Raw genomic sequence first — 16583 nt, 5'->3', positions numbered from 1 at the left:
GATTTTGCTTTGCCTGCAATAAGCTGAACTAGACAATAAGACATTTTATCTAACACACAGTTTTCTGTGATTAAGATTATGTACTTGGAGAACTACCTATGCCCTTTCGGCACATAAGCCACAAAACGTGACTTCTTGTGTACTATGTATTTTCCCAGTGCTTCACAAGGTCTTCAGTTGCATGGTTTTTCAGATTTCCCAGGCTTCGCTTTTTCCACTGTATGTGGTTTTCTCCGTGATGTGGTTTCAAGCTGAGTTCATGTGTCACACAAATCAGATCTACACATTTTAGAATATTTGCTTTCTTAAAAAAGAAAAAGGTCTTATTCATGGTTTGATCGTGTATTAAGTTTCAGAAAAAAGATTTAGATGTCATTATTACCTAAAAGGAATCCTAAACAAGTATGAAAGACCTATTTATAGCAGTTAATAAAAGCACATCTCAATAGAAACAGGCTTAAGCCTTCTACAGAGGGGTTGGGGGCTATTTCTCTGTCAACAGTCAATTGAGCTTTGCTGGTATTTTTCCACATATAATGTTTATCAGATGTGTACTGTATGTAATATCAATGAGACTTAACTTTTAAGAGTTACACTTTGAATTCCCTTGTTGTGACATTAAAGCTTAGCACTGGATAACAGAACTGCCAGTTGAAGGGAATTTATACAAAGCCCCATTCTTAAACAAGTTTGGCACCTGAAAGAAATCACATTCTGCACTCCCGTTTCCAAAGAAAACCAAGGATTTCTCCATAGTAGTTACTAACTAAAATGAGTTGATAAAAAACTAACAATTCGTGGGGAAAAAGAGCAAATGAATCAGGTTAAAATCAGGTAGTTTATCATCACAGAAAAACAACTACGATTTTAAAATTTTATTGTCTTGATGGACAACGCAAAGTCAAGTACATTGCAGTAAGATTTGTTTGAAAAGGCAGTGGTGAGCAAGACACAAAAGTTGCACGCAGACATGTTAATATATGTCACCAGAAAATACAGTATGGTAAAAACTGGATAATAACAGCATTGTTACAGTATTTCAGACAAGGAAGCGGCTAACTTGAAGCCAACTGAAAGAACCTTTATATGCAGGAACAGTCATTTTCCAAATATGTAAGGCTGCCTGGCCGAGATAAAAACATGATGCTACTTTTAGCAAAGTAAAATCACATTTGGCAGAATGGCCTCGTGAACAAAAACAACACAAAGCATACAGTATGAAAGAGGAGACCTTCTCCAAAGCAGCATTCCCATGAGGCTTGCAGGATACAATACCCACAACAAACACACAGTTAACTGGTCTTCAGCAGTTCTCATGGAGTAAGAAGAGCTTGACCATGTCAGGCACAGGCAGTTCTGGGATGTGAGTGAGCCGGTGTTTGCCAAGTGCTCTTCGAATGGCAATGCGACACAGGTAGGTTAGCATTCTGGGAGTTCCTATGAAGGCAACATTGGAAACCATGATAATCCAGATACTGTGTTTGCATGAGACATGACTGTCTTCTGCCACTGTAACTAAATTCCATCTCATATAAATGAGTTGTTAGATTAGTTTTATTTCCATTCATAAACCACCAAAGTCATTTTATGTACAGTATATATTCCTGCAAATATGCCAATGACCAGGTGCATTCACAAAACGTATTTTACAAACTAATGAAACTACAAGCCTCAAGTCTTCTTGACAAGAATAATTCAAATGGGAAAAACACTTGAATTATTTTTTAACCAAAACAGGGAAACAGTTGTTTCAAAAAGAGTTTAAAGATTTTATAAACAAACAAAAGATTACAAACAATAATTATTGAAGAAATAATTATTTTGTAGGCCATTGATGTATTTTGAGTTTTAATGCTCAATTAACATCCTTCTTTTATGCATTGTAAGCTAATATCTTAAACCAGGAGGATTTTAGACAACGTTTTAAAGTAAAATATGAAAATATTCATTCCAAAAGAAAAAAAAACTTTTTAGCAGTTGCCTTAATCTTGTACTCATAAATCTGACATTACATGCATTTCATCTTGAAGGTTTGTGAACCTTCTGGAAATCTTTACAAAACTAAGAAAGGGTAGAGAGGTTTGTCACTGCACAAACCACAATCCTGTGAATACAAGAGACAACCCATTGAAAATAAAACAACCCAATCTGTAAAAGCGTAATAAAACAGCAGACACAGAAAAAGATAAGGCAGTAATTGGAAAAAATTCTAAAACCTGCAGAACAACTCTCTGCCTTGAATTGCAGCTTTTGGACAATTCATTGGCCTACACTTCATCCAAACAATTGGCCATGGAAAACTATATTTTTGGTTGCTAGCTCTCTATTCCCTTTTAAAAATAAGATTGAGTGCTATTCATCTCTCTCAGTGTCCTTAATAAAAAAGAAACGTGTAGCAGTGCTGTCTGCTACGTTTCATAGTTAATGGGAATAACAACACCTAAGAATTAGATGTGTTTGAGGCTTTTTCTATAGGGACTGCATTTGATAAAAGACGCAATACAAATATCCATTCTTATTTTGCACCCAAATAGCACATCAGCATTCTCCATTCTCTATTTTGAGAAATTCTCAATTCTCAAAAATGTCTCAAGCTGTAAAGGCACTTGTTCAAAGTTTAGGTTGAGCCTTATCGCACAGATATCACTGGCTTGACTGTGGGCTATTTCAATAATCACTTGTGAGCTTGGTTCCCTGAACAGTGATTCAGAATTGGCTAAGAATGGTTGGGATTGTGCAGGTTTGATTTAAGCACTGTATCCTTGTTTTGACAGGAAACAACACCCTGAAAACAAGCAGGTAGGTGGTTGGACAGTGCACAAGAGTTAAAGGTGTGTATGTTGTTTTCAACTCACTTCACAACTCTTCTGAGACCTTTCATGTTTTTGTTTGTCTTATTGTTACAAATACATAATTACCATATTCTGACAAGTGAATGGGCCCAAGGAGGTGTTAATCCACACACAAACACTGACACACGGTAGATTTAAGGCCCTCTTACTACAGTATTCTTTCATGTACAGCAGGTACAGTACAGTACATGGTTTTTCATGTTGTAGAGACAGAGAAAAAAACTACCTTACAGAACACAATAAGCTTTGTCCCACAAATGTGCTTTGTTAAATGACTTATAAAACTAATAAGCATTATATTGTAATTATGTATTCATTTATTCATTGTTAAAATACAAGTTATCGTAGTAATTTATCTACAAAATATTTTTTTTCTAGGCAGTATTTGACAGCATTTTTATGAAATAATGGAAGTAACTGGGAGAAGACATTCAGCTTTCTAGACCTGATCACTCAATTGCTTCTCAGATGTCCCATACATACACAGTATGAGCCTTCGCACAGCTCATTAATACTTTCTGCTTTCTAGGCAAAGCAATTAACAGACCATTCTATGACAATTAGCAACACAAATACAATGATCAGTATTAAACAAAATCAAGCGGTAGGTATTTTTCCTTGGGCATTATTTTTGTGCATCATTTAAAATGAGTAAAGTGAGATAAGCCGACCTTAAACTAAGCTGGGGAATGGACAATAGCTCAAATGTGGGCTCTCAGTAGAGTGCAGTACACACCTTCTTCTTTATCTGCAGCTTTGCATATAGGTGGTGTCAGGCCAGGCCTGCTGTGTGAGACATTCATGAAGTTTCTAAAACGTTCTCAGAGACCCAAAGCTTCTCAGCGAATAAATTCCAAATTCACGAGCGCATTTACTGTATTTTCATAGGACACATCTGTCTCCCAATTCATCAAAACTTCCTTAAGATTAATGAACTCCAAAACTGTAAATGTACTGTGCGTTCTTTATGTTCATTTTAATGAATTCCGTTTTATGATAGAGAACTGTGCACTACTGTGTTTGCCTTCCGTCATGTTATTACAGTATGTTATTTAGCACATTTGTGTTAATTTCTCCAATATAAGCATTTTTAATATTCGTGTACAGTCCAGGAATGAGTACAGTTCCCTTTAATAATAGTATTAATAATAATAAGCTTTATATAGCAACTTCAAAAGCAACTTCTCAAACCATTTTGCAGGAAAGTAAAAATAAGTTAAAACTGAAAATAGCAACAAAGACAGGAAATTAAATTAGCACACAGAAACAGAAGGGTTTCTAATGTAATGGAAGCTGTAAATGGGCAGACAGACTCTGAGGTATAGCAAAAGAAAGGCCCTGTCACCCACAGAATGTAGACAAGCTTGGGGGACAGACAGGAGACCAGAGTCAGATGAACGGCTTTGAGGTTTAGGAGTAGGAGGATAATAATCAGGAAGGTACTGAGGTGCCAAGCCAAGTGGAGACTTTTAGATAAGCATATTTATTTTGAAGTTTACACTAACCCTGATAGGAAGTCAATGCAAAGACTTCAGGACAGGAGTGATGTGTTTACTTGCATTTATTTGTTCCTTTTACTATAGCTTGTGGAATCAGAATTATTATTTCGACTGAAAACACAGCACTTCATGATCATTATTTTAACAGGCTGCCTGTTGAGGATTCTGGTAGCTGAATTCGGGACATACAGAAATGTGCTCAGTGTGGATTTAGATATAGTGGTGAGTATGGCATTGCAGTCATCAATTGTAAAGAAGACAAATGTTTTGAGCAGCTTCTCAGCGACAGTCAGACAACATAGAATGTACCATAGTCTGCAGATATTTCTGAGATGGAAGAATTATGTTTTTACAATGTTTTGAACATGTGGGTCAAATATTAGGCATGGATCAAAAATCAATTAATTTGTATTTTAATTCAAGTATGGATTATGGATATACTGTATTTAGTATGGATGTAGATTTGAGTATCATCAACACAGAAATGATCATTCAGACCATGTGATCTGCTGACCACGAGGGAAAACATAAAGGCTGAATAGTAGGCGGCCAAGTGTCAAGCCCTAAGGAACACCAGAGTTAACGAGCCCAGCCCCCAAGAGAGACAAAGTGTTGGCATAAAACTCCTCAGTCTCAAGACAAGAAAGTAAGATGTCATGGTAAACAGTGTCAAAAGCAGCACTGAGGTCTAGGCAAATAAGGATGGATTGAGAACTGGAATTAGAAGCCAAAAGAAGATCATTAGTGACATTAACCAGGGCAGTTTCTGTGCTGTGAAATTACCTTAAACCAGATTGTCAGGGTTCGAAGATGTTAAACTCATAATGCATTTGAAATCACTCAACGAAATACTTACTTTTTGCCTCTTTAAAGAGCTTTAAGGCCTCTGGGTTGACTCGAATTCTGCCCATGGTCTCTGGGTCTGGGTCCTCCCATGGAACCAAGTTCAGGTCAGCTCCATGGTCTATCATCAACCTGACGAAAGCAGGATCACAGCCATGACGCAGCACAGCATCCATAACACAGGAGGCCAGGCCACGACACAAAGAATTTCGGCTCACAGGACCCATGTAATTGTAGTCCGGGTTTGCTCCAGCCTTTAGCAGCACGCGGAAGCAGTTGAGATGGTGGTAGGCAGCACTAATGTAGAGGGGGCACACCACAAGGGTGGACAGCCGCCTGGCACTGAATAGTGGATGCCTAGGCCCCAGCTGCTGGTCCACATCCACATCAGCATTGTACCTAGAAAACAGTGACAGAGCTGCACAGTGCACTCACTGCATGTCATTGATCATGGGACAAGAGACAAGCCCTTTGCCATGGGCCTGCATTAGCATAAGTACAGTACATACTGTACGGTACTGCTTCCTGACAGTAAAACTGAACAGAAGTCAAAATCTGAGCACCACAACTTTCAGATATTAAATCTATTAGCTCCATAACATTATCTGGAAGGAAAATGTATTTATCTGTAACATTATCTGTATACAAACAACCCTATTATGTATTTTCTGTGACACGTCTGCTGGTTTTATTTTATTCATAAATTACATCCAAAATGTTGAGTGAGGGCTTATAATGAAGAGTCACAGTCAGAGAAATAAGCTTGTTGTAGGGCAGGAGAGTGAAATGAAGACTAACACCTACATCACAGATTAGGTTTAAACATTTGTTTTCTGTATACTAAATTACTTAATCTGTGCACAAAACTGGTTAATTCTTCATCACAGTATGGCTATGTCAAACTGATTCTTTTTTCACCCGAATTACCACACTAAAGGAGATAAAAAAACATTTTTTCATGTCTCATAACATGGACGTATTGTATTGAGTTTTTCTGAACAGACTAGTTAATATTTGATCTTAGATTTTGATCTAAATATCCATACATAATCATATAGGTATGTACTGCTCCTCTGTGTTGTATATTTAATCTCAAGGAGCTGAAGTCTACATTATGTAGGTAAAATTAATCAACATATCGGTAGCTGTATTAATGACTTAATTAATCTTAATTAATCTACACAGCTATAATGACCTGCGTTTCACCTCCTATATTTTGAAATATTGACAGAATCCCTCCCTTCTGTAGAGGAGACATTCGGAAACATTTTACTACAAGGGGAATTTAAATGTATATATTGAGAACTTTTTAACCTCTACGATCGAGAGATATAGAGTTAATTTGTTCTTTTTACTATACTTGTGGGTTCAGAATTATTATTTTGATGGAAAATACTTCATGATTGTTATTTGAACTTTTCTCATTCACCTCATTCATGTGTAGTCTATGATAATGTGTAGCACTGATGATAATCACAAGCCATGTTCCCATTAGCACTTGATCACTTTTGTCAGCTTTTTCTGCCAGATCTACAGTTCCCACAGTGTGGGTTTGCTAGCGGGACATAAACATGAGCGTGGAGAGAAAGCCCCCTTACCGGATGAGCTCTTGCAGAATGTCTACCCTCCCCACTCTGGCAGCATGATACACAGGCGTGCTCCGGTGGTGCCGGCTCCCATTGGGATCAGCACCAGCCTCCAGCAGGATTTTCACACAGTTCAGGTGCCCGTTGACCACAGCCACATAGAGCGCCGTCTGCCCCTTCACGTCTACAAGATCCACCTCTGCCCCTTGCTTGATGAGATAGCTGACACAGTCCCCGTGACCAGCAGTGGCAGCAATGCGCAGGGGAGTGCAGGGCAGCCAACCACAGCACCACACAGACTTCTCATTGATCCGTCTAAATGGAGAAGGAAAGGACCGACAGTACTCAGGGTTGTCATAACGGTAGCACGCAAGGAACTGTATTTAATCAAGAAATTAAGAAAGACAACAAAGACAACACAGACAACAAAGAAAAACACCAATCCACATCAAGTGCTGTTTGCTATGGAAGAGGAGCCCTTTCCATTGGCTCTCTGACCGTTTGAAGTTCTCCTCTTGCAGAAGGCTCTTGATAGTCTCCAGGTCACCTACATATGCAGCATCGTGTAGGCGCATGTCCTCACACTGCTCCAGCGGCTTGTCGCAGAACTGCTCCTGAAGCCATTCCTTCAGATTCCGGCCTGCAAAGACAACGAAACATAATGTAAGTTACTCCAATGGGAGAACATATCAGCTCTTTATTTCCTGTATACCTATATCCTTGAGTTATCTACCCTGGAACCACTGGCATGTTCTTTGCCAGTTACGATCCTTGCCTCATCAAGGATACAAGTTAGTTTTCTCACTTATCCCAATGAAAGTAAGAAATAGAACCGCTGTATGGGATGGATCCGTGAAGTTGCCTCCCTGTAAACAACACAAAGTGCGAAGTATATATTATTTCTCTGTTATATGATTCACCGTTTCTGAAAATGACAAGAACATAAAACAAGAATTTTACCAAAATAACTTATGGATTATTGGCAGGTTGACTTAGTCTGTCTTTTTGAGAACTTTCATCATAATAGCCACAAAATATTTAATTTTTGCTCTGAATCATCTTGATACAGAGATGGGGTTTAGTGCATTTTCCTTAGTTAATGGATCAGGATGTCATATCATGTCATTTGCCAAACCACTTTATACACTACAGTGTTGCAGGAAGCCTGGGCCTACCCGGCAAGCAACGAGCGCAAGGCAGGGTAAACCCTGGACGGGGTGTCCCCATTGCAAGGCAAGTGCAAGCCAATCATACATGGGGACAATTTGGAGGCCAAGGTAAAGGCCGAGGGGGGAAATTTGGCCTGGACACCGGGATAACTCCCTACTCTTTTCGAGAAATGCCCGGAGATCTTTAATGACCACTGAGAGTCAGGACCTCGGTTTAACGTCTCATCTGAAAGACGGTGCCCACTACAGTATAGTGTCCCCGCCACTATACTGGCGCATTAGGACCCACACAGACCACAGGATGGGCGCCCCCTGCTGGTCACAATAACACCACTTCCAGCAGCAAGAAAATCTTCCCAGGAGGTCCCTCATCCAGGTACTGACCAGGCTCAAACCTGCTTAGCTTTAGTGGGAAGCCAGTTGAGAGCTGCAGGGTGATATGGCTCCCCACTGTTGGACCAGGATGTGTTTCAGAGAAAGGAGCACTTGTGGGAATCAGCACTAATAAAAACATTTAAAGCACGGTTTAATGGGGATGTGTTCCCAGAAGCACAGTATGAGAGCTTCATTGACATATCAGTAATGGTGATACTGACATTCATACCACAGAATATAAAGCAAAATGCATATTAGACAGAAAGGTGTTTAAGATTATAGTTACAGAAGAAATACATTAAATGTGGCTACACACCAATACATTCTGTGAGAGCTTGCATAGCTTAATCACTCTCTGCCTTCACTCCTCCAATGTGGCCTTTGTAGGAGAAGCTACTTCTGCCAGAATGGACCAAGATGTGAGTCATCCTGGGGAGCTTGAATTTTTTTTCGATGAAGGCATCTAGGGTACTGTATGAGTACTTCTGCTGCTACTGAAGCATCTCCTGATAGCAAACGAAGTCAGCAAAACCCATTCCATTTTATTACACTGCTGTGTTCAAACACAGGATCATTCCCTGAGAACTGTCCAGTGCCTCTGTTACTGTAGCATTGTTTATAGACAATTGTTTATAGTCAGAACCGGCTGGAGAACTTTCAGCTTGTTTCATCTTCCTTCTCTTCTGCTGCATAGTGCCGTCTGATATCCAATTGTTCATCAGTATGTGCCTCTCCACTGGACTGCATCAGTTCCACTACATCATCTTCGCCCTCATCCTCCAGGCATTTCAGATTTGCCAATGTCACGTCGAAGTCATGTCACGACATCATCATCAAAGTCATGGAAATCATGACACACCTCAGGCAAGACCTTGTTCTAAACTCCGCTGATGCAGCTGCTGGTGACATTCCAATGTTCTTGATGGCCTTCTTGATGTTGAATGTCTTCCAAAAGTCACAGATGGATTTCCCTTCTCCCTCAATCTTCTCCATGAACTGCATGAAGATCTGCCTCAGTAAGTAGACCCTGAAGATGGCTAAGAAACCCTGCTCCATCTACTGTAGAAGGGAGGTGGTGCTACTGTAGGTGGAAGGAAGACTACTTTCACTCATACTGCAGGGCAAAGGCTATATACGTTTTCTGGGAGTTATCCACCAATGGCACAGCTTGGGTTCCAAGCCCTTTTCCTCACAGTGATGCTTGACTGCAGAACAAAAATTAACATTACCAACAACACTAACTTACATTGTTGAAAGATACCAACAATAACCCATTCCTTCTTACTTATGCTTTCCACAAAACAGAGAAATGCTACTTGCTGTAGAACAGAGTGCTGATATCACAGGGTATGTCACAGTGATCGGCTTTGGTCTAACATCTGGTGAAGCTTGTCATTTGTTTCCAAAAATTGCAGTGTCATCCACATTCAAAACACAGAAGGCTAGTTGTCGCTTTCTTTGATTGCCTTAGAGAGACATAGTAAAAATGACTTGTAGCTTCAAAATTAGAAACATTTAAAATTATTTCAGAATCCTTTTCATAATATGTGATACTGGTGACTAAAGTAGGAACATTATCTTCACAATTGTTATGATTGTGGATACAGCCTTAGCTATGGTCAGTATCAGTCTGGTGCTTACCGATGTTTAGACACCTTAACACTTCCTTTTTCTTGTCTAGGAAAATACTGTTGTATGTGAATAATGGACAATTATGGGTAAATGTCCATTATGGGTGATTAAATTATGGCCAAGACAAAGTGCACTATGGTAAATTATTGTTAATAAAAGCAGCGCTAAAGTATGTGTTTGTGAAACCTCTATTCCCGAATTTGTGATTCTTTTTTTCAATGATTCACTCTGTATTATGAAATAATTTTCGCTTGTATATTTTATTTTTATTATAATTATTGTCATTTATTATCATCACTGCAATCTACTATACAATAAAACCTCTGTATTTGCAAGGATACGGTACTGTACCTTGAAATTTCCAGGAGTATTGATTCACAAATGCAGGACTTAATACTTCATGGGGAAGATAGGATAGGGTTCTGCCTGCTTGTGAAACAAATGTTTCCACTGTAATTTGTTTTGCTATTACAGTTCACTTAATTGGGAAAACTCTCAGTATTTATTGCTGGTAAATATTCTTCATGAAAAAGAGTACAGTAAACTTAAAACAAAACAGTGTTTTCTCCCTATAACTCAAGTGATTTAATGTGCAACAAATAGATTATTGTTAAGGTATCATATCATACCCTCTACTAGAGTTCCCTTTTAATTTTTAGTACAATCTATTACTTTAGTACTTTTTAAAGTATTTTATTACATATTATTATTATTGCAGCACTACTATACTGTAATAAGTTTTATTACACAAAGTAAAAACAAAAAAGTATATACATTAGTATATACCACTGTACTTACCATAGAATGGAGATGTCTTGCATATAGTGGCTGGGCATAAAAGTGGGTTTGTTGGCTGCTATTGGGAGGAGGTGGGCAGTGTGAATAGAGAGACATCGGTAGTCTGACTCCCTTTCCACTCACTTTCCTCCTCCTCCATTATCCTACTCTTTCTTTTCGTTTTCCTCTTCCTTTTTTTATGAGGAAAGTTGTAGAGCGTTGGGGTTCATATCTGGTTATGTCAGAGCTTACATATAGTTGGGGTTCTGATCACTAAGGTTTAAAGAAGATTGTCATCATGGTCTGCTCACCTACTCTCCTGATATCTTTCAGATGCATGCCGATAAGGAGCAACCAAATTCTCCACTCCTCTTTTAAACTTGGTGCTTCTTTCCACAACTGGATCACTGACTACAAACTCGTTAATAGTTCTGCAACCTTAGCAGCAGTAAATGTGCTCATCATCACTATTATCAAATAGTGTCGCACTAGGCAGCTGTTTGAACTCTTCATTCGTCTGTTCCTTTGATTTTACATGGATAACATTTTCTTTCATGTCATCAAATCCTTCTCCTCCAGTCTCTTCAGAAAGAAGAAGGATGGATTTTACAACCGCATTTATCTTAGGAAAGCCTTCAAAGTTAGTCATCCCACAGATTTTTTCAGCAATTATTTATCATCTTGACAAACCTCCGTCATTGTCAATGATGGATCAGCTGCAAGGGTTTCATTGGCAGCCTTATACACATTTAATATATAACTTTTAAAAGTTTTTGCGATGCCTTGATCTAGTGGTTGCATCAGTGATATTGCGTTGGCAAGCATAAACAGAAACTCAATGTTAGGGTGTGCATGCTCTAATGGGCCTTTACAAATCAAGAGTACCTTTAAGGCAAGGTTATTTGATTGCAGATATTTCTCCACTTAAGGAACAAAGCAATTATTTAACCAATCCCAGAATATTTGCGTCGAAACCTTGTTTTGAATCTTTGTTGCCACCCTATAGCAGCCAAGAAAGGCTTGGGGATAACGACAACTTCTATTACATGCTCATTAAGGCACAGAGTTTGCTGCCTCAGAGTCATGCTGTCCACCACAGTTTTTCTATCATTCACCATCTCTTCATCCACAAATTCAGTCTCTCTTCCATCTTCTCAATGTAGACATCACGAACCACTGCTCTTACTTTTGCACTTTGAAGTGCTGATTCCCTAACACAAGTGCGAATTTCAGTTTCCTTCTCTCGGATATAGCAAACAGTGGTCTTGGTGATACCATACTCACGGGCCACAGCACTTGCTGACATACCACGCTGCAACTCTATTTTTTCTGTAAGCTTTGTAACAACTTTCTTTCTCTTGCTTACACATTCATCAACATTAGACTTGCACTTGGGAGCCATTGCAATAACCGATAGGGGGTTACTGAATGTAAAAACCATCAGTTAATAATGACACTGATTACAGATACAGCTGTCGACGTACAAGAAGACAACTTCAGTAAGAACAGAGACTGAGGCAGGTCGGGTGAAGTAAATCCACAGGATGATGTGCAAGTGGGTGCCCTTAATTCATTACATTCCAACTGGGCAGTTGCTGTAGCAAAAAGGAGATTCTGGTCCGCAAATGATATAGATCACTAATGATCTTGTGCAATAATTTTTTAACTCATGAAAAGTGAGGTTTTACTGTATACTGTATGTTTTACCAATTTAATTTTAAATCCTAATGTTACCAGTTAAATTTGACATATTTGTGCTTTGTCTTGTTGATAAATTTGAACCTGGTGTTTTATGTATTGAAAAAATGTTACATCCATCCATATTCATGTAAAAAAATATCAATACAGTACCCTTTCAAAGCAAAGTTTTTTATAATATAAAAGTAATCAAGTTATTACTGAATACTGTACTTACTGAAATGCCACAGAAAAAGACTGATGCAACTTGAACACTGAATGAAACAAGAAAGCAGGTCCACTTATCCTCCCTGGTACACCAAAATAAGCTGATACGTTTTAGATTGGACTAAAAGTGGGTAGCGTAAACCGATATTGCTATTTTAGCCTGAGTTGTGGCATAGACCGTACAGTATACAGAATATCTAAAAGAGAGTGCATATGCATGAAGTACTGTATAACTGACTTAACATTTCATAAAGGTGTTGTATGAGAAGTATAATAAAAAAAACTAGTTTATAATTGTATTGTTCCTTTTTACAGTTGAATGAGCACAACGTTGAACTAGCTAAATCACACCTGTACCCTAAGTGACTGGCGCACAATCGGGTGAGGTCAGAAACGCTGAAGATATGTTTTGTACGCGATTAACCGTCAATCATCTTTTGGCGTAATTACTGCACCTAAATGCTGCAGGAGCCCAATAACGACGTCATAAAACGTCTTTTACAGTACCTGCATTTGTGCTGCTTGCCAGATCAAGAGCTGTAGGACAGGGAATGCCAATAACAGGCACCTCGGTGTCCCTATCTAGGTCTCCGCCTTCCGCCATTTCCACGGTGCGCCTACACCTTATTTTTGTCTCTGCATTTCTTAAATGCTGTATCTGACACTTTTAACCGACTTAGCAAAACGCTTTATTTTTGACACATGCGTTTCTACTTGCAGCTCGCCTTCAGACTCAACCTGGAAGTTCAGTGTGTTTAGTCCCTCCTTTCTCCGTTTATATTGGAGTGCAACAGCAGCAGCTTCCTGCTTCTTGACCCCCCAGTTTAAGGTGGAATTGCAAGACAGAAGCAAGTGCTGCATTAGCGCGTTTTCTTTTTCTAACGGACGGCTCCTGAATCAACAAGTTGGCTGTAGACATACTGAAAGTAAGGTTTGTTGTTAAAACGATCACTGTGGAGAAAACATTTAGGAATCAGTTTTAGTAGTAGGTGCTTTAGGAATTTACATACTACTGCCGTAAAAAGACGTCATTCTTACTTTCTGATAAACATATACAGTACTATAGCTTGAACTAAATATGGTCCTGGCACCTTCCCTGTCTTACAAAACTGTTATAATACCTGATCACTGGGCACGCGTTATAATCGCTGAAAATAAAGACTACCTTTTGTTTTTGGATCCTTTCCAATACCATCTTCTAAAATCTAATTTTATCTAGTCTTGCCCCCGTTATTGTACATATTATAAATCTGTCACTCACCTCCAGTTTAGTTCCAGACTGTTTCAAAACTGTTGTGATTATTTCTATGCTTAAAAAAAACTAATTTAGATACCACCAAATTTGAAAATTATCATCCTATTTCTCACGTTCCCTCCTTATCAAAGATCTTGGAGAAAACTAGTCACCATTCAATTACAACCTCATTTGTCCTCAAATGACCTCTTTGAGCAGTTTTAGTCTGGTTTTAGATCAGCCACAGTATAGAGACAGCATGGGTTTTAAACAACCTTCTATTAAACCCAGACTCTGGCTCTACTGTAGTTTTCTATTGGTCCTATTCGATCTCACAGTTACGTTCGACACTGTTGACCACTAGATTACTGTGAATCATGGTCTCCTAATAATAGCCATCTGTGAATTGGCTTCATTACTCTGTTCTCCTCACTAATAGCTGATGTGTGGTGAGTGTACTGGCAGACTATGGCTGCCGTCGCATCAACCAGGTGGATGCTGCACATTGGTGGTGGTGGAGGGGACCTGTAAAGTGCTTTGAGTGGAGTGTCCAGAAAAGTGCTACAGTATACAGTATAAGTGTTTGGAATTATTATTTACTAGAAATAACAACACTCAAGACTAAAGCATCATAAAATAATTATTATGGAGTGAAAATTTGGCTTAACGCGCTTGGCTGAGGGCTTACCTCCTGGCCATAGGACAAGGAGGCCAGGAACCCCATGCAGGGGGACCAAGGGGTAGCTTTAGAGGTGGAGATGGGGTGAAGGTTTGGATGCAAAAGACATACTGTACAGTACGCAAGGGAGAGTATACGCTAGAGGAGAATGGGGATCACTTAGTTATTTATAGTGTTTTGAGAGAGGAAAGGATGCCTGGAGCGATTGTTAGGTTGAAAAGAGAGTAACTGAGGCGATGAAGGATCACATGAATCGCTTGCTGGTACATGGAGAACAAGGAAATCCATGGTTCCTGGCTGAGATTAAACTATGTGTCGGAGCTGCAAACAGGAATGTTGATTGAATAGTGGAGACAGCGTCATAGTACAGTCCATGCAAAGACGCACACAAGGGGGGGAGAGATCCATTGCGAGTGGAAGCAGCGAGGCTCATGCAAAAGACATACACGAGGGTGAGATGAGGATCATGCGGGTATTTATAGTGTTTTGAAAGAGGAAAGGACTTTGAGAGCTATTATTAATTACTAAGATAAGATCACTTTATTGGCCATATACAATTTCTTGTATTGTATTTCTTTTTACACATACTGTACCCCAGCTTGCTCTCCATGAGACACGCACAGGAAAAGAAGCTTGGGGTCAGAGCGCATGGTCAGCCATATATATGGCGCCCCTGGAGCAGTTGGGGTAAAGGGCCTTGCTCAGGGGCCCAATGGAATAAGATTTCTCTGCCGGCTAAGGGATACGAATTAGCAACCTTCCAGCCACAGGTGTAGATCCTTAGCCACAGAGCCACCCTGATGGCTGAGTCTGATTGAACTTAGTTGTTGTCATCCCTCCCGAATGTTCGTTATAAACTCCATTTAAGAAGGTGTCCTTTTCATTTTTACACTGACAGCATTCAGCTTTACATAGCTGTCTCCTCCAATTCTTTGTGCAAAATTCTGTCAAATTGTGCAAGTAAAATTCAGGCCTGGATGAGCTCTAATTTCCTCCATTTGAGTATGACAAAAACTGAAGTGACTGTGTATAAAACAATAAACAATAAATTCCCTAAAACTTGAAAACATTAGGTTCAAATTACGGCCAACTATGAGAAAAGTGGGTGTTGTTTAATCCTGAACTCTGTTTTGATGCACAAATAAAAGCCATCTGTAAAATCTTACTTTCACCTCAGAAACAAGGCCCATATTCAGCCTTTTCTTGACTACACTGCCTGTTTGCATCTCAGCTGACACAACTTCAGTGGCTCCCCATTACAAATAACATTTCTATTCAAACTTTTACTCTTAAATTAAGCCCCACACACCAAATCCCCACAATGCTTAGCATTTCTCATTGTTTCCTATGTACCAAGTAGGGCTTTACACTCACTTTACTGCTGAGGCACATCTTTTAGCGATACTGTAAGTAAAGGTGTCACAGCCTTGCTGCAGAATTCTGAAACTCACTCCTTGCCACTCTGAAAACGATAACTATTTTAAAGTTTTTTAGTACATTTTGCACGGTAGTAGTATAAAGCGACACCTTTCGTCAAGCTTTTTGACAGGTGCCACGCCCCTTTTGTCAGCCAATGAGAGGCCAATATGGGCGGATTTCCCGCCACCTCCCAATCCGATAATGCATCGTTATGAGTGTTGTTGTCCCTTCACCAGGGCGTCCTGAGCCTCAGGGTCCTAATGCCCAAATGTCTGTAAAACAGAGTGAAAGCTCTATTCACATTGCGAATATTTCACAGCCCTGGTTTTACAGACACGGGTGAGCCATCGTCTGAAGAAAGAAACATCTTGATTGTATACGTCAGAATTCTTACAAAGAGTGCTTTACACTCTTCTTTCTACAAAGCTTAAAATAAAAATCAAAGAGCAGAATGCTAATGTCCTCAAATTTGTAAAAGAGATAGATGTGCATGTAAAGAACATGAGTTCTGTAGTGTGTATTCCAAAATACAATGTATTTTGCATAGAACCCGTGGTATCACAATCCCTCTGATGAAGCAGGCAAATTTCTTTGCTCTGTACAGAGTCGCCCA

General features: G+C 39.3%; 1 protein-coding gene and 1 long non-coding RNA gene across 2 annotated transcripts; both read right to left on the bottom strand.

Moving 5' to 3' along the window:
- Positions 1-860: 860 nt before the first annotated feature.
- asb1 (ankyrin repeat and SOCS box containing 1) lies at positions 861-13428 on the bottom strand. The gene is made up of 5 exons (XM_006636690.3): positions 13146-13428; positions 7279-7420; positions 6793-7095; positions 5208-5593; positions 861-1437 (listed from the first exon to the last, which is right to left on the bottom strand). Exons 1-5 carry the CDS (start codon positions 13240-13242, stop codon positions 1304-1306), a joined length of 1062 nt encoding a protein of 353 aa, XP_006636753.2. The 5' UTR covers positions 13243-13428; the 3' UTR covers positions 861-1303.
- On the bottom strand, positions 8594-13130 carry LOC138242000 (uncharacterized). Its single transcript, XR_011191278.1, has 3 exons — positions 10755-13130; positions 10308-10382; positions 8594-9529 (listed from the first exon to the last, which is right to left on the bottom strand). It is a non-coding gene; the product is annotated as an uncharacterized lncRNA (long non-coding RNA).
- Positions 13429-16583: the final 3155 nt, after the last annotated feature.

This window comes from Lepisosteus oculatus, chromosome 12, assembly GCF_040954835.1.
Source record: "Lepisosteus oculatus isolate fLepOcu1 chromosome 12, fLepOcu1.hap2, whole genome shotgun sequence".
In the NCBI taxonomy this organism is placed as follows: domain Eukaryota; kingdom Metazoa; phylum Chordata; class Actinopteri; order Semionotiformes; family Lepisosteidae; genus Lepisosteus; species Lepisosteus oculatus.
Note: the sequence above shows the minus strand (reverse complement) of the source record. Positions and strands in the feature narration are given on the sequence as shown.

Coding starts and splice junctions, on each gene's coding strand:
- asb1 (XM_006636690.3), bottom strand. CDS start 13,242: ATGGCGGAAGGCGGAGACCTAGATAGGGACACCGAGGTGCCTGTTATT. Junction 7,421..13,145: donor GGCAAGCAGCACAAATGCAG/GTACTGTAAAAG, acceptor TTGTCTTTGCAG/GCCGGAATCTGAAGGAATGG. Junction 5,594..6,792: donor ATTCTGCAAGAGCTCATCCG/GTAAGGGGGCTT, acceptor ACTGTTTTCTAG/GTACAATGCTGATGTGGATG.